Source organism: Lissotriton vulgaris, chromosome 6 (assembly GCF_964263255.1).
Source record: "Lissotriton vulgaris chromosome 6, aLisVul1.2, whole genome shotgun sequence".
Classification (NCBI taxonomy): Eukaryota; Metazoa; Chordata; class Amphibia; order Caudata; family Salamandridae; genus Lissotriton; species Lissotriton vulgaris.
In genome coordinates, this window is record NC_141694.1 from 944547292 (window position 1) to 944570801 (window position 23510).

The window sequence follows — 23510 nt, forward strand, 5'->3', positions numbered from 1 at the left end:
AACCAACCAGCCAAGCAGAAGCCACGACATCAGTGGCCACTGACTCTACTAACACTGTCAGTAATGAAGAAATACTCACCAGTGGTCCATCATCTGAAGACGGTGATTATATTGCGAGGAATCCGAATGCTCTGATTCTGGACTTGGGAGAAGAAGTTGATTTTTTAGTCTCGGACCGCCTGCAAACACTCAGGCCTCTAACGAGGCAGCAGAAAAAAAGTCAAGACGTAACAAAAGAAGGAGGGAACGCAGAAAAAAGCACAAAGTCGCCCAAAAAAACAAAAAAGCAATATTGGCGCAAAAAGCGGTAGAAAACAATGCTATAATTAATCTATCCAGCTTGTCCCTCAACATGGCTGAAAAACAACTACTCAGCCTTGGTCTTACTTACTGCCCGGCATCAGACTTCAATTACGCTAAAACCCGGGTTGATGTTTACTGCTATATTAGAAAACTTAAGTTGCAAAAGTTTTTTAATATCAAGGATGGTCCATAAAGCAACACTTCAAGCAGCAATACCAGTGGATTTACTACAAATTTAAATGTGCCTGCTCGAGATGCTAAAGCTTTTCTCACTTTACACCAACTGGCCAGGAATGATACATCCAACTCTGCCTCAATCTCTACCCAGGAAGAACTTAGAGAGGCCGCTGTGGCTCAGATGGGCGCAAATAGTAGTTCATTTAAACCAAAATCTAAGTTCATGCCTGTAATGCCAAGAGACTTGATAGATGTTTTTCATGACGTAGTTGTGGAAGATCTAAAACAACTACAGTACAAAATCAAACATAAAAAACGATACAAAAGTCAACAAGAGGAACAATATCTATTCTTAGTCTCCAAATTGAATAAAGACCACAAAAATATCGTCACCACTGCAGACAAGGGAGGCAATGTGGTTATTTGGCCTCAAGATGCCTACATCGAGGAGGCCATGAAACAACTAAATGACTCCTCGTGTTATATTAAATCTACAAGCAAGGATTACAATCTGGCCAAGGAATCACTTTTGAAATTGCTCCACAAGTGGAAGAGGGAGAATATGATCTCAAAGCAAGAATTTGACTTCCTCTATGTGGAATTTCCTATAATACCAAAGCTTTACCTCCTCCCAAAAGTACATAAACAAGTGACGCCAGTACCTGGCCGACCGATCATCTCGGCCATTGGTTGAATGGTAGAGCATGTTACCGAATACATTGACTATTTCCTACAGGACTTAATAAAGGGATTACCAACATATGTAAGGGACACGGGAGACTTCATTGCTAAAATCAAGGATATTCAGTGGAGCGATGATCTATTATTGATCACTTTAGACATTGAATCGCTCTACACCAGTATTGTACATACGACTGGTTTGACTGCATTAGAATATTTCCTTGGGAAGAGACCTGTGGAATGCTATATGCATAACAAAATGATTTTAGATCTTACTGGTTGGTGTTTGAACAATAATTTCTTTTTATTTGGTAACAATATCTACATACAGAAACGAGGTGTAGTGATGGGGGCCTGTTTCTCCCCCAGCTATGCGTGCTTGCACGTGGGCTGGTGGGAGGAACAGGTCCTCCTGCGCACCCATGGCGCGATGTACAAGAAGCATGTCATACAGTGGATGCGCTTCATAGATGATGTCTTTATTTTGTGGAGAACTAATTTGGAAAGTGTCAACAATTTCCTTTCATGCATTAATGACAACCAAGAAAATTTAAGATTCACTTCTAATGTAAGTGCAAATGAAGCTGAATTCTTAGATGTCAAATTATACATAAAGGATGGTCGTCTTGTAACTAAACTTCACAGAAAGAAAACTGCTGGCAACAACATCCTGCATGCCGGCAGTTCTCATCCTCGACACACTATAGACAATATTCCGTTTGGGGAGTTGCTCAGGCTAAAACGAATCTGCAGTACTGATCATGATTTACAAGTCTGTACAAATGAAGCCCTTGACAGATTTAGATGTAGGGGATACAAAGAGTCAGTCTTAAAAACTGCCATCCAGAAAACCAACGCTAGAACCCGTGAGTCTCTGTTTACTAACAGTAAATCAATAGTACCAACTGATTCAAGGGATGAACAAACTCCCAGGCTTATTGCCGGGTATAGCAAACAGGCCAGACAAATTAAATCCATCATAAAACAGCGCTGGCCTGTTTTAAAAACTGATTTGGTTCTGGCCCCCAGGCTTCCAGACAATCCTGTGGTGACTTATCGGAGGGGACCCTCCTTTAAAACCCAGATCAGTCACGAATATCTGAGCTTGCTAAACAAGAGGATTGGTTAAAATCCCGGCCGGGATTCAAACGTTGCTCTACTTGTAGAGCTTGTAAATTCGGAAAAAACACCTCCCAATACTTGACTCCATTCAGTCCAATTGCCAAAAACATCAAGGGCACATTTAATTGTAAAACTGACTTTGCTGTCTATATTCTGACATGCACCTGTTGCCTCAGATATGTGGGCAGCACAAAGCTACAGGTGCATGCCAGAATACTTCAGCATTTACGTGCCATCATCAACAACGATGGCACTTATCCCGTTGGCAGACATTTCAAGAAAATACACAACAACAACTTACAATGCCTGGAGTATTATGTCATTGCCTCTGCACCAAAATCTAGACGGGGTGGCGATAGGGAGAAGATGCTCAGGAGACTTGAGTCTCAGTTTATCAATGAATTAGACAGCAGATTCCCTAATGGATTGAATACAACGGAGGATTTACATGTTTTTTTGTAACCAATCCTTACTTAATGATTTATTTATGGGCCATTATCTGCTTTTTCTGCCTCCACCCTATAAATTTTGCTATGAATTTTACTACACACACTGTATACTACCCCTTTTTTAGTATTACATGCACAATTGTTTTTTTCATTATTCACTGGTTTAATGGATTCACATTACTTTTCCCATTTAATTTTGGGACACAGACATTAAGATACATTTTTTAGTTTGTTTCCCCCTTCTGAAACACATATGGAGAGTATTACTTGGAAGGTGGTTGGCATTAGTTGCTTTGTCAAAATATATACAAACAAATACATTGTGAATCACTGTGGTTCACATTTCAGGCACACTTCCATTGCATTCATGCAGGAATTTAACAGATTGCGAAAAGTTAGATAGAGAAGATATTTTTGTATGGTCATATGCCTATCACCAGGTTCCATTAATTAAATGATCCTAGATGATTTTAACATGAAATTATTTATAAATATTTATATTCATATTTATTTATATGCCATGTTTGCACAGAATATTTTGCGTTAATTGCACAATTGCATTTGCACTTTATCTGCGCACTTTGCACTTTTCGATGACATATGACCAGTAGTTATATTGTGTCTTTTTGTATATTGCAATCTATTGTACAATAGCATTTATGCGGATATCATGTGCCACTTCAAATGGACACCAACAGCATTTGTTTGATATGAAGTTTACATGATGTGATACATTGTAACTTAAAATGAAATGTCTACATAAATTTGGACAACTAAGTGTAAATATTGTAATAATACCTCCCTCTACTCGATCTATGTATATATCAAATTGTGGTTTGGAAAACAGACTATTTATGTCAGCCATATGTAGTGTGTCCTCAGTTTTTATTCTTTAATCACATGGTGTTGCAAATGAAAAAAATCACCAATTGAATTTGTGCAATGTACCCTTTAAAAGGGATGTTCTTTCATTTACCTGACGATCTGTGACCAAGGGCGGACGCCCGAAACGCGTCAGATTTGGTGAACTTTCCTTACTAATAAAACTTGCTGAAAGAAAATTGGGACTCGCGTGGTTTTTCCTCTTTGCTACCTGCCTGGTAGTTTTGTGGTCAGAGACTACTGTTCTTGCATATATATATATTTACGCACACATAATATGCTTACTCATCAGCCTTCAGTCAGCCAACTTCATGCCGACTTTATTAATTGGTCTATTGTATCATAAATGTTTTCTGTCACCGACTACTGCATAGAATATGGGGCATTAGGTTAGCATTCTTCAGCAATGTATTCACTTCATTATGAGTTATGATGCTTGGGTGTGCAACCCTCACTGGTTTGAGTGAACCAGAGCGAGGCCCTTGGACCCTCACCAGGGGTTGTACATGAGGAAGTCCTTTAGGCACATAAAGGTGCAAATGAGAGTGTATACTTCTTCAATATACCTTTTATACGGCTTTGACGTATCCTATGGTCAGTAAAGATGGCTTGGCTGCATTCCATTGACTTACTGAGAGAATTCAGGGTGTAGTACACTGCAGAATGGCATTGTAAATTTGTGCACTGTCAGTCCCTGTCCCTATAATGTACTTTATCACTGGATGATAATTGCATCATCTGGTAGGACAATGCAGAAATGACAGTGTTGCATTTAAATATAGTGATGGAGTAAACTTATTATTTTACAACTGATTTTTTTCATTTCCTAGGAATACTCCTACCTTTAAGTCCTTTGAAGAGAGGCTTGACAGCACTGTCTCAAACCTTAAGGTAAGAATCATTTGTGGCGAGTAGGGATTATTTGTGGGTGTGGGTGATTCTTCATATCTACTTACATCGTTTAATGGCCCCTGTTGCATATGCTGTGACTTTACTCTTCAAAACATTTTATCCCTGGCCAACTGACTTGTTAGACTAGAAAAAGAAGTGTCTCTTGTTTGTTATTTAGCCTGTCTGCCCTCAGAGAAAGTCCTGCAACAGCATGAACCCTATCGAAAAGAACACACATTCTGCACGTTCCCCATGGCTGAATACCCAGCACTCGTAAATCAAGACATATGCACGTTAAAAACTATTACTGCTTGTTAGAAAGATGTGTCTTTATTATCATTTCATACTTAGTTGTCATCGATAATTTTTACTAGAAGAGGTGCTAATCTATCCTTATCTGGTATTATTCATAACACTTTTCCTTATCATTCATTTTGGAAACCGATTGATAATTATATGGCTTTATATTTTTGTTTTTTAATATGTTTATTTCTAGATCTGTAACAAATGTATGGTTATTATAAGTACATTGATGGTAGTATGCATTTTTACCCTTCCTTTTTAATTTATTACCCGTCATATTATATTATATCTGTTTTTATATATAGGTACGGGTATTGTTATAATATTTATGTTAGAAATACTTTTATGGATACTTAGTTCGGTGCTCTTTTTTGTATTGTCCATGTTTTATTATAAAATTCACTAAAATGTTTTGCACACAAAAGACATATGCACGTTGAAGTTGAAGTTACACACTCGAGCGGCTTTGTGAATCTGGCTATAGAACAAAATAAATGCCCAAGTACTGAAATACCTGAAATAAGAGAAGGTCTTTTGTAAATGTATCAATTTACAGCACATCAAAAATGTTTTTATTCCTCAATAAATGCCGTTAAATAACACAAAATATAGTACTAAAGATAAAACCAATCAAGATTTTATATTCACCAATTCAATCCTAATTTTGTTGCATTTTGAAATAAATTGCCTGCACATTAAATCTCCAAGCTACAGGGTACCATTAAAAGATGTAAAACAGTGGTACAACGATTGCTAATCTTCTGAGGCTTATCTTACTTTGCAAAGATACTGCAGCGTTTTGCAAAACTTGCCAAAGGACAATAAATTGTTGAAGAAGGGGCGAACCCCTACTTAAGTAACAACTACAATCCTTGCCAGGGTGAAACACAAAGTTATTAAATTAACCTTAACTTAACCCTCTGGTAGGATGGCACAAAAGTAGTCAGGTTTAACTTAGAGGCAATGCGTAAAGTATTTATGTAGCACACAAACAGTAATAAGGTGAAAAACAGCACAAGACAAATAGACACCAACTTAGAAAAATAGAGTACAATGTAAAGATTTATTTGTCACCAAAATTACAAAACATCTAATCAGTAGAACAGGAGATATGCAATTTCAAAGTCTTAGGTACTGCCAATAAGCATAAAACACCAACTGTGGTTATCTAGTTGCGTCAGACCGAGACAAAGTCACAAGTTCAGGTTGACCACGATGGAGTGTGGGCTGGAAATGGGGATCCTGCCCTGGTCCAGAATATCTGGGGGCACAATCAGCTAGTGTTAAGTTCTTTGTGTGTATGCTAAGGCATCGTCTTTAGAGCACAAATAGGGCTATGCACAGCTTCACTCCCACATCCTGTTTGAATGGCCCATTCTGCAAACACCTAATCCCTCTATTGTGTGGCTGTCTGGGAGGAATACACAAAGGCCAACTGCCAACTACACATAGTCATGTGAACCAGGACTAAGCCACACGATACAGAAAAGGGGGTGGTGATGAACAGAGTGTCTGAATTGAGCAGACCACTCTTACCCAGTCCAAAGAACAGGGCTTGATCCATCACCGTTATTTATCTCACTGCCCCATCCCAGCTCAGAACCTGGCTATATGCAAATTAGTCTGTCCCTGGCCCAGTGCATCATGGGAACAGGGCAGACCAAACTACCAAGCCAATTCTTCACCAGAAAGGAGACAAGCTACCGGGGACCGGTTTCTGGCATTTCAGCCTCTTCGGCCCGGCTTGCTTGAATCCTGATGGAGCAGTGAGAAAGGGACTCATGTCTGAGTATACCCTGCCACACCTATAGTGGCCAAAAACGATACAGAAAAGGGGGTGGTGATGAACAGAGTGTCTGAATTGAGCAGACCACTCTTACCCAGTCCAAAGATCAGGGCTTGATCCATCACCGTTATTTATCTCACTGCCCCATCCCAGCTCAGAACCTGGCTATATGCAAATCAGTCTGTCCCTGGCCCAGTGCATCATGGGAACAGGGCAGACTAAACGGTGTTGGATCTAGCCCTGATCTCTTGACTGGGTGAGAGCTTTCTGCTTAATTCAGAGACTCTGTCCCTCACCACCCCTTGTTGAAATATTTTTGTCCACCCTAAGCGTGGAAGGGTATTCTCAGATGTGAGACCCTTGCTCATTGCACCATCAGGATTCAAGCAAACCGGGCCGAAGACGGCTGTAATGCCAGAAACCGGTCCCCGGGAGCTTGTTTCCTTCCCAGTGTAAGAATTGGCTTTTGTAGTTTGGTTTGCCCTGTTCCCATCATGCACTGGGACAGGAACAGACTAATTTGCATACAGCCAGGTTCTGAAACTGGGATGGTGCAGTGAGCTAAAAAACGGTGTTGGATCTAGCCCTGATCTCTTGACTGGGTGAGAGCTTTCTGCTTAATTCAGAGACTCTGTCCCTCACCACCCCTTGTTGTAAATATTTTTGTCCACCCTAAGCGTGGAAGGGTATTCTCAGATGTGAGACCCTTGCTCATTGCACCATCAGGATTCAAGCAAACCGGGCCGAAGACGGCTGTAATGCCAGAAACCGGTCCCCGGGAGCTTGTTTCCTTCCCAGTGTAAGAATTGGCTTTTGTAGTTTGGTTTGCCCTGTTCCCATCATGCACTGGGACAGGAACAGACTAATTTGCATACAGCCAGGTTCTGAAACTGGGATGGTGCAGTGAGCTAAAAAACGGTGTTGGATCTAGCCCTGATCTCTTGACTGGGTGAGAGCTTTCTGCTTAATTCAGAGACTCTGTCCCTCACCACCCCTTGTTGTAAATATTTTTGTCCACCCTAAGCGTGGAAGGGTATTCTCAGATGTGAGACCCTTGCTCATTGCACCATCAGGATTCAAGCAAACCGGGCCGAAGACGGCTGTAATGCCAGAAACCGGTCCCCGGGAGCTTGTTTCCTTCCCAGTGTAAGAATTGGCTTTTGTAGTTTGGTTTGCCCTGTTCCCATCATGCACTGGGACAGGAACAGACTAATTTGCATACAGCCAGGTTCTGAAACTGGGATGGTGCAGTGAGCTAAAAAACGGTGTTGGATCTAGCCCTGATCTCTTGACTGGGTGAGAGCTTTCTGCTTAATTCAGAGACTCTGTCCCTCACCACCCCTTGTTGTAAATATTTTTGTCCACCCTAAGCGTGGAAGGGTATTCTCAGATGTGAGACCCTTGCTCATTGCACCATCAGGATTCAAGCAAACCGGGCCGAAGACGGCTGTAATGCCAGAAACCGGTCCCCGGGAGCTTGTTTCCTTCCCAGTGTAAGAATTGGCTTTTGTAGTTTGGTTTGCCCTGTTCCCATCATGCACTGGGACAGGAACAGACTAATTTGCATACAGCCAGGTTCTGAAACTGGGATGGTGCAGTGAGCTAAAAAACAGTGTTGGATCTAGCCCTGATCTCTTGACTGGGTGAGAGCTTTCTGCTTAATTCAGAGACTCTGTCCCTCACCACCCCTTGTTGTAAATATTTTTGTCCACCCTAAGCGTGGAAGGGTATTCTCAGATGTGAGACCCTTGCTCATTGCACCATCAGGATTCAAGCAAACCGGGCCGAAGACGGCTGTAATGCCAGAAACCGGTCCCCGGGAGCTTGTTTCCTTCCCAGTGTAAGAATTGGCTTTTGTAGTTTGGTTTGCCCTGTTCCCATCATGCACTGGGACAGGAACAGACTAATTTGCATACAGCCAGGTTCTGAAACTGGGATGGTGCAGTGAGCTAAAAAACGGTGTTGGATCTAGCCCTGATCTCTTGACTGGGTGAGAGCTTTCTGCTTAATTCAGAGACTCTGTCCCTCACCACCCCTTGTTGTAAATATATAGGACTAAGCCACAGGCACCTAATGGTTAGACCAAGAACCTTTCAATTTTGTAAAAACAGCATTTTCAGAATTGTGACTGAAAATCCAAATTTCCCACTAAATAGAATTTCAAAGCACAATTCCTTAGACACCAAACACGGCCTTTTTACTTACTCCCAAACAAAAGTAATCACTTATTGAATGTAATAAAGTAACCCAATGTTATTCCATGGGGGGAGGGTAGTCCTCAAATTAGTGAAAAACGAATGTGTGTGTTTTCACTACCAGGACATGTAAAACTTAAAAGTACATGTCCCACTTTTTAAATACACTGCACTTTGACTTATAGGCTTTAGGCCTGCCTTAGGTGTGACTTATACATATTAAAAAGGGAGCTTTGTGCCTGGCAAGGGGTTTAGTTTGCCAGGCAATTTAAAACTGCAAACCGGCTGCAATAGCCGGCCTGAAATATGTTTTAAGTGTTACTACCAGTGCTGCAGGTCCACTATTAGCATTTAATTTACAATCCCTGATTATGTGGTAAACCACCTTATTAGTGACTTCAAATTAAATTAAATATGCCATTCAGGTGTAAGCCAATTTTACCATGTTTTAGGGAGTGAGCTCAAGCACTTTAGCAGCACTTTATCACCCATTAGCAGTGCTAAAGTATACAAAGGATTAAGACTAACAAAAACAAATTCAGCAAAAGAGGAGGGGTGAAGGCAAAACAATTGGTAAACTACCACATAAAGGTGTCGGGTCTAACATGTGTCCCACCCAGCATAGTGAGACCAACCAACCATCATGCGAGTTCCAGATTAAAGTAGGGAGAACGACCCACCCTCATGCGAGTTCTCATCCCTAACGTGGAAGATCCTGGAAAAACCCTCAGCATTGGAGTGGTCAGTCCCAGGGTGGGGTTCCACCATAAAATCCATTCCCCTAAGGGAGATGGATCACCTCAACACTTTAAGATTCTTGCCCCCCATTTGCATGAGCCACCTGAGGGGTCTGCGATCTGTCTGAACCTGGAGTAAATCCTTTGAGAAGTCGGGCACCTTGAGCTCTGATGCTGTCCGGATCACCTTCATGGGCTGCTTTTTTGTCAGCTGACAATTCTTCTGTAGTAACCAGTGAGGCCCAGGAAGGCCCTATCCTCTGTCTGTGTCTTGGGGGGTTTCCAAGCCAAGATAGTCTGAGCTTTGGATTGGAGGGGCTGCTTCTTACCCTCCCTGACTTGGTGGCCCAAGTAGACCACCAGAACCATGCCCTATCTGACACTTACTGGCCATGATAGGTCTGCATTCTGCAGGGCCTGAAGCGGCCAGAAGTGGTTCAGGTGGTCCTCCCAGCTAGATCTGAAGACCTCAATGCCTTCCAAGTAGGTGGCATAGAAGTCCTTGAACTCAGCCAGCTATCAGTTGACCAACCTCTCAAAGGTGGCAGGGGCATTCTTTAACTCAAAGGGCATCGCCCTGAACTGGAAGTGGCCCTCTGGGTTGCAGGATACAAACCTCTCCTTGGCCCTTTCAGTTAAGCACTCTGCCAATTCCCTGATATCAAATAGAAGGTACTCAGGAACTTGGCAGCTCTCAACTGAACAATGAGCTCATCAGCTCGGGCGATGGAGAGTGCGTCAGCCTTGGTGACTGACTTGAGCCCTCTATTAACCACACAGAACTGGAGTTCTGAGGTGGCACCTGGTAGGGCGGCTTTGAGTACCAGTACCACTTGGCTGGACCATAGGCTATTAGAGTGGTCAGTCACCCCTAACTCCAGCATCCTGGACACCTCACCCTTGATGCCAGCCCTCACTTTGTTAGATAGCCTGTAGATCCTTTTCTTTCAAAGGCATATGTTCCCTGTGTCAATATTGTGGGTGAACCAATGGGTGAGCCCAGGGGTAAGTGAGAACAGGGAGGAGAACTGTTCCAACAACTTGCAGCCTCCTGTTGAGGGTGTCAGAGAGGGGGAGAGGTTCACACCCTGTATTGATCCATTGTTTTGAGGAGAGGAGATCCGAGAGAGGTTCACTCTCTTCTTCACTCTCTTCCTCCTGACCTCCATCTGTCACCAAGAATATAGTGACCTCTGATTTCTCAAAGTGTTGGTTGAGGAGGTTAACATGCAGGATATTTTAAGGGTTTCCTTGGTGTTCTTGAGGTCCACCTGGGACAGGAACTCCCCCTTGTGCTTCTTTTGCTCATATGCGTCAATTCACCATTCATTATTATTATTATTATTATTGAATTTATATGGCACACAGTTACCCAGAGGTTTTCCGGCACCTACTGACAATGCAAGACAAGAGGCAAGGGCCAGAAGTAAGGATTAATGGAGTTCTACTGATTAAAAAGCCAGGTTTTCAAATCTTTGCAAAATTTGAGGTACTGCTTTTCAGGGGATAAGTGAATTGGAAGAGAGTTCCACAGGGAGGGAGCCAGATAGGCAAAATAGCGTATTACCATTCTGGCTCGTTTGATTCTGGGCACCTGGAATTTTAATTGATTAGAGGATCGTAGTAAGCGTGAAGGGCAATAATGTCGCACCAAAGCACTTAGATAGTGGGGAGCTGAGCCCATATTTATTCTGTGCATATAGCAGAGGGCTTTAAATTTGGTGCAATTGTCAATTCTCAGCCAGTGTAGTTCACGAAGTAAGCCAGAAGTGGGAGTCATTTTAGGTAGTTGCCAGAGCAGTCTTGCTGCGGAGTTTTGGACTACTTGAAGCTTGCGGAGCACTTCCTTGCCAGCACCCAGACAAAGCACGTTACCGTAGTCTAGTCTGGTCACTACTAAGGCCTGGATGACAGTTTTTTGTGTGGCAGAAGGAAGCATCCAGATGATTCTCCTAAGCCACTTTAGAACAGCAAAACAATTGGAGGCAACTTTAATCAATTGCTGCTTCATCGACAATTGGTCGTCAATATTAACGCCAAGGTTACGGGCCGGTTGTGATGGAAGGGGAAGATCACCCATCTGCGGCTGCCAATGTTGGGCGCCCCAAAGAGTTTTATTGTTACTGAAGATGAGGAGTTCAGTTTTCCCCCCATTTAGTTTTAGCTTATTTGCGTGCATCCAGTCAGCTATCTTTTTTAACCCTGGTTGGATAGAGGATGTCTTTTAAGTCTCATTGGAGGAAGGCGAGAAGATGAGCTGGGTGTCATCAGCGTCGGAGTAAATTGTTAAACCTGCTTGCTCTGCTATTGTAGCCAGAGGGCTGACGTAGATGTTGAAGAGCAATGGACTGAGTATGGAGCCCTGAGGCACTCCATAGGGGGCACCTGAGTCTGGGAATGAGCAATTGAGGAAAATACCTGAAAGGTCCTATTAGATAGAAAGCTAGACAGACACTTGAGTGCCCTTAGATTGAAGAATTTTTAGAAGCGAGTTGTGTTAAACAGTATCGAACGCTGCACTTAAATCCAATAAAATAAGTACCACCGTCTCTCCTTTGTTGACTTGTTGACGAATATTCTCAGTAACTTGCTCTAAAGCCCGATTGAGACTTATGTGGAATGTTTTGTGCATCAATAAACTTGAGGTTAATGTACTTTTCTAAAATCTTAGAGAGAACAGGAAGCAGGGAGATGGGGCTAAAGTTAGAGAGGACCTCAGGGTCAGAGTTGGCTTTTTTAAGCAGGGGAGAACCATCACATGTTTCCAGGCTGCAGGAACTCTAGCTTCATATAGTGATGTGTTGAGGATCTCCATGATGATGGTGTGTATAGGGAGGTCTAGCTTTTGAAGCACAGCAGGCAAGGCCTGGGACTCCACTGGCTCCATCAGCCACATCATCTAACCAGATTGAAGCTCAGCCAGAGTGGTCTCTGGTCATACCAGAGCTTGAGGACTTCCTGGCTGTCTGCTAAGGTCCCAGTGGCAGTATTCCAGACTGCTTCATCTGGGATCTTAGGACCAACATGTAGCGGACTACATCCTGAAGGGGATTCTTGGGAGCTTAGCCCCACCCCTCCTTTACAAGGCTAAGAGGCCCTCTGACAGGGTGGCCATACAGAAACTCAAAAGGGCTAAACCTAACTCCATTCTGCAGCACCTCCCTGTAAGCAAACAACAGGCATGGCAAGCAGATGTTCCACTCCTGCCTCGAGGGCTCTGATCAACCCATTATCATGCCTTTTATGGTTTTGTTGAACCTCTCAACAAGCCCATTGGTTTGGGGTAATTAGGGTGTGGAGGCCTGTTTACTGCAAACTGGTCCCACATTTAGTTCATGTACACAGACATGAAGTTTGTGCCTTAGTCAGACACCACCTCCTTGGGAAAGCCCACTCAGGTAAAGATGCGCATCAGATACCTGACCACACTGGGCACAGTCACTGTCATCAGAGAGATTGTTTCTGGGTAGCATGGCCCACCAGGACCAGGATTAACCTGTTGCCCAAGTGTGTCTTGGGGTCCAGACGCCCCACAATATCAATGCCCACCCTTTCAAAGGGGCTGGAAAAGGAACCGGGGGAGCCTTCTGCTTTCTCATGGTCTTCCCATTGGCCTAGCAGGTAGGGCAGGACCTACAGAATGCATCTGAGGCCATTCTCATCCAGGACCAATAAAAATGGATGACCAGCCTTTCAAAGGTCTTGGTCTGCCCCAAATGTCCTGCCAGGAGTACACCATGAGCCGGTCACAGTAGGATGGCCCTGTAGAATTGGGGTACCACCAAAACATGGGCTGTCCCAGGCTTACTGTACAAAAGTTATCACTTATTAAATGTAACAAGGTAACTCAATGTTATCCTATAGAAGGTGTAGGCCTCACAGTAGTGAACAATGAATTTGTGAGTTTTTCACTACCAGGACATGTAAAACTTGAAAGTAGTCAAGTCAATTTTTATTGTATAAATTTATAAAAAATTATTACAAAATGCATTTTGGTCATCGTTGAAAATTAAAAACACATGTGTAACTTTTACCTATTAGAGTCTGTTGGCCACATGAAGAATAAAATGTCATATATTTCAGTTTGGTGCTATAATTCCCTGTTCAGCTTGCTGTAGGAGAGATTGTGCTTTCATCATATATTTAACCCCCCTGCAAGCCAACATAGGAGATGATCCATCTAGCCATCGAATTACAGCTTGCCTACATGTCCGAATATTCAATTTGTTAAAAATATTCTTTAAAAGCCGTCTCCTCAAATCCTTAAGCGCCTGGCAGACACATAGTAAGTGAGTTAATGATTCATTTTGATATCCACATAGACGACAATGAGGGTCAATGTGACAATTTTTCCAGGATGGTAACAAATCATTTGAAAACTGTAGGCCTAATCGATGTTTTATATATCTTTGTTTTAGGAACCTATTAAAGTGACTTTCCAGATACGTCTGTGGCTTTATCCCGGAATATGAGTTTACCACGGTCCACCTGTGTCGTCGTTTTGCGGTACTTGTTTTAGCTTCCAGATAGGATTCCCATTTGACCGCATTGTTTGTGATTTTGTCGAAGGTATTTCTATCTGGCATTAAGTCCCAAGTTTCTTCAATTCCTATTCAGTTCAAGGATTGGGACAAGAAATCTCCCCAACTGTTTGGCACGTGCTGTTTCTGCTGGGTAGCGATTTCTTCCCAACACAGGTTGTTCAGTGAGCCTTCTTCTGACATGCGTATTTTATGGCAGAGTTTCACAAAGGTTCCCATGCTGCGAAACTTCTGATTCAGCAGGCCAAATTCTAGACGAACGTGCGCCGGTGCTGCCGATTTTGGGAGGTTTAGGGCTGCTTTGTATATCTTTGTTTGTAAGCTATTTAACAGCCCCGCTTCTTTGCCACACCAGGTGACCAATGCGTATGACAAAGTGGGTAGGGTTTGTGTATAATTTGGGCAGCTTAATATTTTTTTGTAATTACCGGTATGCGTAGATCAAGGATTGTGCTTTTGCTTTTAGATCTGTTTTGTGTTCTTTGTTCGTTTGGCCTCGCTCCAGTTTCAGACCTAGGTACTTATATGATGCTTCCTCCTTTATTGAGGTGCTATTTGCGTACCATTTGAATGATGGCTTTTTCGGACCCACGATACGGACCACTTTGGTTTTGTCTTTATTCAGTTCCAAGCATTCGTGTTCCAAATAAGTTACCAAGTTGTTGATCATCCTTTGCAGGCCTATTGGCGTTTGACTCAGAACGACAATGTCATCCGCATACAGCAGGAAGGGGATTAGGATTTTTGACAGATAGGGTGGATGGCCTACCCCGACCTCCATGTGACTGACGATGTCTGCCATATAGAGGTTGAATAAGCTTGGGGCCAGTACACAGCCTTGTTTTAGGCCCTGTTGTGTTCTAATTTCGGCCGTGACGCTGCTACCGTCTCCCAATTTACCTCTAGCCCAGGTGTTACTATACAAGCTTATAATTGCCTCCAGTAGCTTCTTCGGGAGGCCCCATGATCTTAGTTTTTTCCATAGTCAGGTTCTGTTTACCCTGTCGAAGGCTGCTCGCAGGTCTATAAAACAAGCGTACAGTCTTGTCTTCCTTTTTTCTGCTTTTTCCTTCAAGAGAGCCAGGGTTATCAAGTTTGTTAGTGTACCGGTCCGTGGCCGAAACCCCGTTTGGAACATTGGAATTATATTTGTGTTTTCCATCCAGTCTTGAAGGAGTGATAGTAAGCATGACCCATATAGTTTTGCCTCCACATCCATCAGCGAAATCAGCCTATAGTTCCCAGGCTCATTGTGATCACCTTGTTTGTAAATAGGGTGAATTATGCTCCCATTCCAGGATCTGGGCAGTTTATTCTGGTTGTAAATTGCATTAAAGAATGATGTTAAGTATTCTGCCCAGAATTCAGGGGAGTGTTTGAAGATAGAGCTGCCCCCTCTTTTTTCAGGCGATTTATTATTGTTTTTAGCTGCTCTGTTGTTACTAGGGTGTCGGGCACTGTGTCTACTAATTTGTCTGATTTACTGGCGAGAGTGTTTTCAGATTTCCCTATGTTTCAATTTTCACAACCCGAAGTTAGCTTCGGAGTTTCTTCTGGTGGTCTGTTTCCTGTTCCTAAGATAGTTCCCGCATGTTCGGAATTTCTAGTGCATGATTTACAGTGCCAGTTTTGTCCATCCGCCCTGTCGATAAACATGTTTTTGACATGCTGGATCCACTTACTTTCTCCAATGCCTGCCTCCTGCCTTAGGGTATTACCCTTTGTCAGTTTGTTGATGATACCCCAAAATATTCAGGCGTTTTTGTGTTTACCGGCAATTAGTAATTTTGTCCAGATTTCATCTTGGTATGATGTTTTCGCGCTACTCAGCATGGTCTTGTATCTTTTCCGCATGACTTTCAATTTCGACTTGTCTGGTTTTATTCCACTCTTTATCATTAATACCTGCTTCCGGACTTCTCGTGCGATTTTCCTTTTTTCCTCTCTCAAGGTAATATTATACCAAGGCTTTTCCCCAGTATTGATTCTACTCGCATTCTGATTTGTGGCTGGGGGATTTCTTGTTACGACTTCACATAGATATTCCCATGTTTTTATTGGGTTTTCTTTTTCTTCCGGTGTTAGTCTGAGCAGTTCATTTTTGAATGTATCCATTGTTGGTTTTATGTCCTTCCCTCCCCATTTCAGTTTACGCAGATTGAATTTTTCGGTATACTGAATGACGGTGTTTTGTTTTTCCGTCTTGCTGACCAGCATTTTTATTTTGGTAATTAATGGAAGATGATCACTTTCCACGCGTTGCCCCACCGAAAATGAGCTCACCATCGATATCAAATTGTTGCTCATTATTGTGAAGTCTATTGTTGACTTCCGATTGCCGCTTACAAAGGTTATAGGTATGCCACGGTCCCCATTATCTTTCTTGTTCAGGATTAAAAGGCCCAGTTCTCCGAGAGCTTGAGTTATTTTGTCATCTTTTGTTAGATTGCTATTAAAATCCCCTGAGATAATCATGGAATGCGACTCATGAGTGTTTTGCAATGCCCTGATCAAAGTTAGTAGTGTTATCAGCTTTTCATTTTTCTCTTTCGTTTCCGGGTGTACATAAACATTAAGCACTAATAGGTTGCGAATGCATGAACCTGAGTCCAACTTCTCTGTAAGTTTTATTGCTTGTATCCAGTTCACCCCAGTGTCTACTTCTTCTGCTTGCCATCTGTATTGTTGGGCGATGTACGTTGATAAGCCTCCTCTCGGGTGTCCAAATTTTGAGAGTTTTTCAGCGAGGACTTGAAACTCGATATAATCCAGGATGGAAATTCGGCACAGGTTCCAGGTTTCTTGTAGCAATATTAGTTTGTGTTGTTCCAAGAAGTTTGCGGTTTCATGGTCGTGCCCCATACTATTAAAACCATGAACATTCGAGGAGCAGATGCTGATCATATGTGGGTTTGTAGCAATGGAATCGTTTTGGTTACCAACTGTTATCTGTAGATGTAATTTTCTATCTTCTTTTAAATATCTGCACTTGCTAGGTACACTTATTGCTCAAAAACGATGCCACCCAGGACCAGTCAGTAATCTGTTCCTGAGCGCCTCCTTGCACCACTGCCTTTTCTTGTCTTCTTGTGTTTTGTGATATTTTTTGCGGAGTTACTGAACATGCTCCCTTTAGACATGATTTTTGGGTATTCCCCTCTTCCATTTTCTTTTTACTTATGGTTATACTTTTTAAAAGTGGAAATGGATATTTTTTCCGTTCTTCCCGCCTAAGTCTTATGCCCCAAGCTTCAAAAGACATGATCGTAGCAAGTATTCTATCAACTATGTCCTTAGACAACCAGGTGGTTAAAGACTCTTCTGCCTCTGATTTGTTTTTTGTGCGTTTAAATTCTACAGACAGAAGATCTTGGGATGTAATGTCGTCCAATTCTGGGATTTCTCTCAGCAGCCGCATTATATTACCTCTATTCAAAAAGTCTTGGCCCCCTGTAGTCTGGTAATCGGGTATGAATGCCAATTTGTAATTTGTTTCTGTTAGTGTTTGTGAACTCCATTTTGCTTTTTTTGCTTTTTCCGATTTTGTATCTTGTGTTATTTCACCATTTACATTTATTCTTCTCCCTCGGCTCAGAGTATTTATTGTTATTTCTTCATTTGAATCGGCTGTTCTTCTAGAGTGGGTGATGGGTTCGTTAATCCTGTCCGTGTTCAGCTTGTAATCCTTGTTATTTATTTTATCCGTGATTTTGTCAATGTTTGTATTTTGGAATATCTGAGTGCACACTGTATGTTTGTTTGCTTGATGAATACTGCAGGTTCGTCCATCTTCGTTTTAATTAATTTTTATCAGTGTTCTTATGTTTTCCTTTTCGTCTACTCTTTTTATGGATTGCCTTTGGTTAGTTTTGTCTATTACATTTTGTTTAGTATCCGCGTTGATTGGGGCATTTTGGGACCTCATGTCTTGATTTACTGATTTGGCCTCAGGTATTTGCGTTTCGTCTGTCTGGTGAATCGCTTCTATACGATTTACACAGGGCTCTTGGACTAAAACCCTTTCGTCAACCTCGTCTTGAGTCTTGTCTTTATCCTGGGCTCGTATGGTTTTTTTCTGAGTATTCAAATGTTTACTCCCTTGTGTGTGTTTTGATTTTGTATGGGTAGGGCCTGTTGGTGATTCTATAATCAGGCTATTCCCATTCACTGCACTTGACTGGGCTGATTGGTCTGGGGACTTGTCTGTATGCTTTGAGACGGTTACTTCAGAAGCTGGTTTCTCTTTCTTAGAGGTGGTATGATGAAAGATAGGGTACATATGAGTGTCTGTTGAAGGTTGGAATTTAAGTTGTACACTTCCTTTCCTAGCGCGCTTTCTTTGTCTTTTTGTTAACTTGACTTTAGTTTGGATTGTTGCGCATTGCGCCTCCTCTATTTGGCCTGCTCCATTGTCGGACTTTCCTTCACTTTTCTTACTTATCTGTTCCTCTACGTAACTGTTTTGGTTAGGATCAATTGCTATGTGTTGACTCCCAATTTCCACTTCAGAATTTGTTACCCCAGTATGGCTCGTAGTTTTTATGTTTTGTTTTGTATCCACTGATGATTGAACCACCCTTAGTATGTCATTTAATATGACCGGTAAATTTGACATGTTGTCCACTAATTTGCCGCATAAACAGCTTGGCTGGATGGTCTCTGTATGGAGTCCCTTATCAACCCTCCCTAAAAGCAGGTTTGCCATGTGGTCCAGCCTGGTGTTTATACCTGAAATATGACCCGCAATAAGGTTTATTAGGTCGATTTGGACGTCCATTTTGTCTGACTGGAAATTCTGTGCTTTAATTGCCTGGTCTAAGGTGTTTAGTAATGTTTTACTCCATGGGGCCTTGTGGTCTTCTCTGGACGGTATTTCCAGTACCTCTGACTCTTCATCTGACTTACTCGTAGATGATATCGTGATTGGAGATTCTAGGTTTAGTTTGTTTTTAGACCATCCTTTAGTTTTATTTTGGCCTTTGTCCCATTCATGGGGGTTGACATTTGGATGCAATGGTGTAGATTCCAGCCTTCCGTTACCACCTGGTCCGTTTTCCTGATCTTCTTGTGGTCTATGATTGGTTTGCGGACCTTGGCTGGTCTTTGGGTATGCTTCTAACTGGGATTGGGTGTGTTTTTATACTCCTGTTTGTCTATCCAAGCTTATGTCATCAGGTAGGGAGAGGGAGGTTAGCCATGAGTCGTCCTGTGAGGCATTATGCCCAGCCCTCAATTTGTTCCCCATTATTGTTTCTTTCACCTTGCCCTTATCCTTTATTTCCTCGTCTGTTTCGTGAGTTTAGGAGTCCTTCCTGTTTATTTGTGCTATTACCACAAGGGACTTGCCAAGGCCAATGTTGCTATTTTGCTTGGCAAAGGTCCAAGAGGTTTGTAGCTGGTCTATTGGATTGTTTGGTGTACTGTTCTCACTATGAGTACCTTGTGATTCTTTTTTTTCCACCTTCTTGGTGGGTGATTGCTGCTGCACATTCTCTTTTATACTTGGTGCCGGTGTAATTGGGCTAGGTTGGAGGGCTTGTTCCTGCGTTTGCCCGTAGATGGTCGCCATGGGGTCCTTTAGGTAAAATAATTTTTGGATCCCAATGTTATTTTGTTTTGGGCTTGGAACTGCTAGCTCAGGCGCCGACACTAGTCTCTCTCTTTGTTGTGCTATCCTCTTCCTTTTTCTACTTACCTTTTGTGTGCCCTGGTTTGTATCTTCTTCGTTTTTTTTACCTTACACTTATGTTTAGCCGCACTTTCCCAGATCTCATTCTTTCCGATTTATTTAATAAGATCCGTCTAGTTTACGTGTTCCTGGAAGTCCGGCTTTCAGGTTTTTTTTTTCTTTCTCTTTTTTTTTTCTCTGTCTGACTTCCTTCTGATTTGGAGGCTTGTCTGTGTTTATATATTTACCGGCCTTCCCAAGCCCTCCGCAGCACTAGTCTGGCCGAGATCCTGAGCATCCACTTTTGAGCCTTGCTTTTCCTGCCTGTGGTCTCTAGTGCTCCTAGTATCCTGGTATCTGAGCCACCTGTACCACCTCTGCTCCACTTCCTACTCCACCTCCACTCCCCCTCCCAAGCCTGTCTGCCCCCTCTGAGTAGGAACAGCTGCCGTCAGGGATGATAGCGAGGTGTGGTTTCGGTGTGTAGCGTGTGTGTGGGGTGACTGCTGTCGCTGAAAAAGCACTTGGAAAGTCAGTATATGATGGAGCCCGATGGAGCTCGGTTTTGCGGGAGCTGTTTAACACGCTGTTAGTCTGCTGTTATTTGCCGCTGCTGTTAAGTAGCTTGTCAGGTGGGCAGTTCCTTAGTTACCGTAGGGCCTGCTGTAGACACGGACAGCTGTAGCTGTAACTGTAGCTGTAATCCGTAGCCTAGTCTGCAGAGTCTGTCGGATTGCGGCTGCACGGCTACTGTCTCTGTCACCCTTTCACTGTTGCTGCAGCTCTCTGCTGCACTCTACTGGCCACTGGCACTGGTATAGGCACTGGCAGCAAACAATTATCTATTCAATAATTCAATAATTCGGCCACCAGCAGTCAAGGCACCAGCGGGGGATTATTTCGAACAATATGGGGTGAATATGGGTGGAAATAGTCTCGTACCCCACTCACCGGTATTCGCCGTCAATGGTCGTAATCCGTGCTCTGTGATCTATGGTGACCATCCGCCAAGACCGCCAAGACGCTCCCTCGCTCCCGCACTCACTCGCGGGCGGGCGGGGGATTGTGTCCCGTGTCCCGTGTACTGGGACGGGCTGGCAGGAGGCTGGAGGCAGAGCGTTCCGATACACTGGTTCAATGTGCCTCGCCTTGCCTCACTGCCGTAGCCCCGCTGTTGCCCGTGATGTCCTGTGAAGTCCCGTGGCCAGCTTGTCGTAGAAAGCTTGCTCCAGGGGGGTCGTTTTACCGGAAAGCTTAGCCGGACCTCGGGCGCTGCACTGCTGCACTGCTAAGAATGGCGATGGCGTCCTGCTCGCTTGTTGCTTCAACTGCAACTGCTCTTCGCTCGCTAGCTCGCTGGCTCACTGCTGCTCTCTACAGGCGATTGTGTTTAGTTCTACCAATGAATGATAGAGAAACTTGAAAGTAGGTCCCCCTTTTTAAATACACTGAACATGTTCCTACAGGCTATTAAGGGCCAACCTCAGGGATAACATCTATGTTTTAAAAACAGAGTTTTATGTCTGGCAATGGGTTTAATTTGTCAAGTTGATTTGTCAATTTAAACTGCACACAGTTTGCCAGGGCAGGCCTGAGGCATGTTTTATGGAGCTACTTACACAACCATTGCTGCAGGCTCACTAATCTATCAACCCTGCGTATATGGTATATCACTTTGCCAAGTACTTATAAGTAAATTAAATATGTCAATTAGGTGTAGGCCAATTTTACCATGTTTTAGGGAGAGCACACAACCACTTTAGCACTTGTTAGCAGTGGTAAAGTGCACAGAGTCATAAGGCCAACAAAAATGAATTCAACATAACAGGAGAGGTGAAGGTAAATCGTTTGGCAGATTCCCACCGGGGGTGTCCAGGTCTAACAGAATATTTAATGGGAAGGGATATACAGAAATACAGGTGACAATTCACTACAGGGCTAGTGACAAGAGTCCTGTGAAGAGAAGGGATATGTGTTAGGTATCCTAATGTGAATATCAGAAAGCTTCAGGATGGTATCAGTTTTTCAAGATTAAGTTCCACGTTAAATGTTACTCTCAGGTTCTTGTCACATTAAAATGATGAACTCACTGCCCCTAATAGCTGTATAGAAGCCTAGATAACTCAGGTCAAGAGATCTCTCTTGAAGTAATGACATTTCTGCACTCATTAGACCTCATCTCCTGGATGATAATGGAGAATGATGCTGTATCAAAAACCAAACCTTTGTGCTGGCTTTATTGGGAAATCAAGATTTTGTGACAAGCTTCTGTCGTGTGTTTGTGCATTGTTCGTGCATTGACCTCTGTGTGGAAACTCCATTCCACATTTGTAGCACGTTCTTTCCGGTCGTCTCCTCTCTTTTTGTTCCCTCCAGTCATTTCTTCGTTGGTCTGTGCGATATCTGCTTGTCGTAAAATGTGCGTTTTCCGTTTCAACGCTCTTCCCTCTTTCCATTTCCTTGGCATGTTCATCTGCTCTCGCCTCTGCTCTCGCTAGTGACAGGATGTTCTCCAATGACGTTGGTTCCTTAAGTATCCTTGCTCTGAATCCTGTGTCAAGACAGCCTTCTATGATCCGTAGTCTGATTGCTTGCTCGTTATCAAATTTATCAAATTCACAATGTGTCACCAATTTCCTCAGCCGTGTCGCGAAGTCGTCTAGTGTTTCGCCGACATGTTGACATGCGATGGTAAAAGTATACCGTTCGAAATCAATGTTTCGTTGCGGGTCGAATTTGGCTGTTAGACATTTTTTTAGTTGGTCATATGTTTTTGTTTCATCAGTCGGCAGTGTCACCAGAAGTTCTTCTACGTCGTCCCCTGCCAAATTCAATAGTAGTCCCAGTTTCTTTCCAGCTGCTACATCCGTGTCGTCTACATATCTTTCGAACCGTCTGATCCACTTTTCCCACCTTATTCCTATTTGTGGCTCCGATAGGTTGAACGGTAGTGGTCTCCTGTATTGTGCGTTAGGCTTTGGATCTGCCATATTTCCTTCTTTCTTTATTTGTTCGTTCCTCTTTTTCTTCTTCTTTTGTTCTCTTGCTTTATCTTCCTTTCTCTTTTGTCCCTTGTCTTCCCTTTGTTTTCTTCTCCTTTTGCTTTGGTTTATTGTAATCTTTCCACTTTCCTTTTTTTTTTTTTTTTTTTGTGTGTCTCTTTTATTATTTTCTTCTCTCTTTCTTTGTTTATTTCTTCTTTGTCTTCTCTTTCTGTTCTTTTCTTTTCCTTTTTAGCCTTTCTTATGCTTTTCTTCTCTTTCCTTTATTGTTTTCTGCTCCTTTTTCCTTGTTGCCTGACTCCTTGATGGCCACTCTCCTTATTTCTATGTCTTTTCCGCTTTTGTCCTTTTTTCTAAGATGGCCGCCGCTCTTCTCGCGAGATTTCGCGTTCGAGATCTCGCTTGCCTGGCCCCAAAATGGCCGCTTCCCCGTTCTCGCCTCTGATTGGCCTAGCCGCCTGATCTCAAAATGGCCGCCGAGACTCTCGCGAGAGCTCGCGCCTATTTTGAGATTTCGCGCGTCTCTTCGCGCTTACCCTAGTTTTGCCGGATTGTTCGTCAGAGGCGGTCGGGTGGGCTCCGATGTCGCTTCTTTTCGCTCTTCTTCTCCACTCTTCTTCTGCTTTTGGGCACATCCAGGGTGGGCACCTGGTTCTTCCGATGTCGACGGCGTCAGGATGCACGTCGGTTCCCTTCACACTCCTCGTCGCCAGTTGTCGTGTCTACGAGGTTGGCACTGCGCCGCAATCACTCACAGACACAGGTAGGTGCAA

General features: G+C 43.1%; 1 protein-coding gene across 2 annotated transcripts in view; it reads left to right on the forward strand.

Moving 5' to 3' along the window:
* Positions 1–23510, forward strand: part of TPD52L1 (TPD52 like 1) — a 1161028-nt gene that overhangs the window by 1116546 nt on the left and 20972 nt on the right. For both annotated transcript variants that reach the window (XM_086925324.1, XM_086925325.1), the window contains one exon: positions 4445–4505. In XM_086925324.1, coding sequence (XP_086781450.1) covers positions 4445–4505 — 61 coding nt within the window. The remainder of the gene's footprint in view (positions 1–4444; positions 4506–23510) is intronic.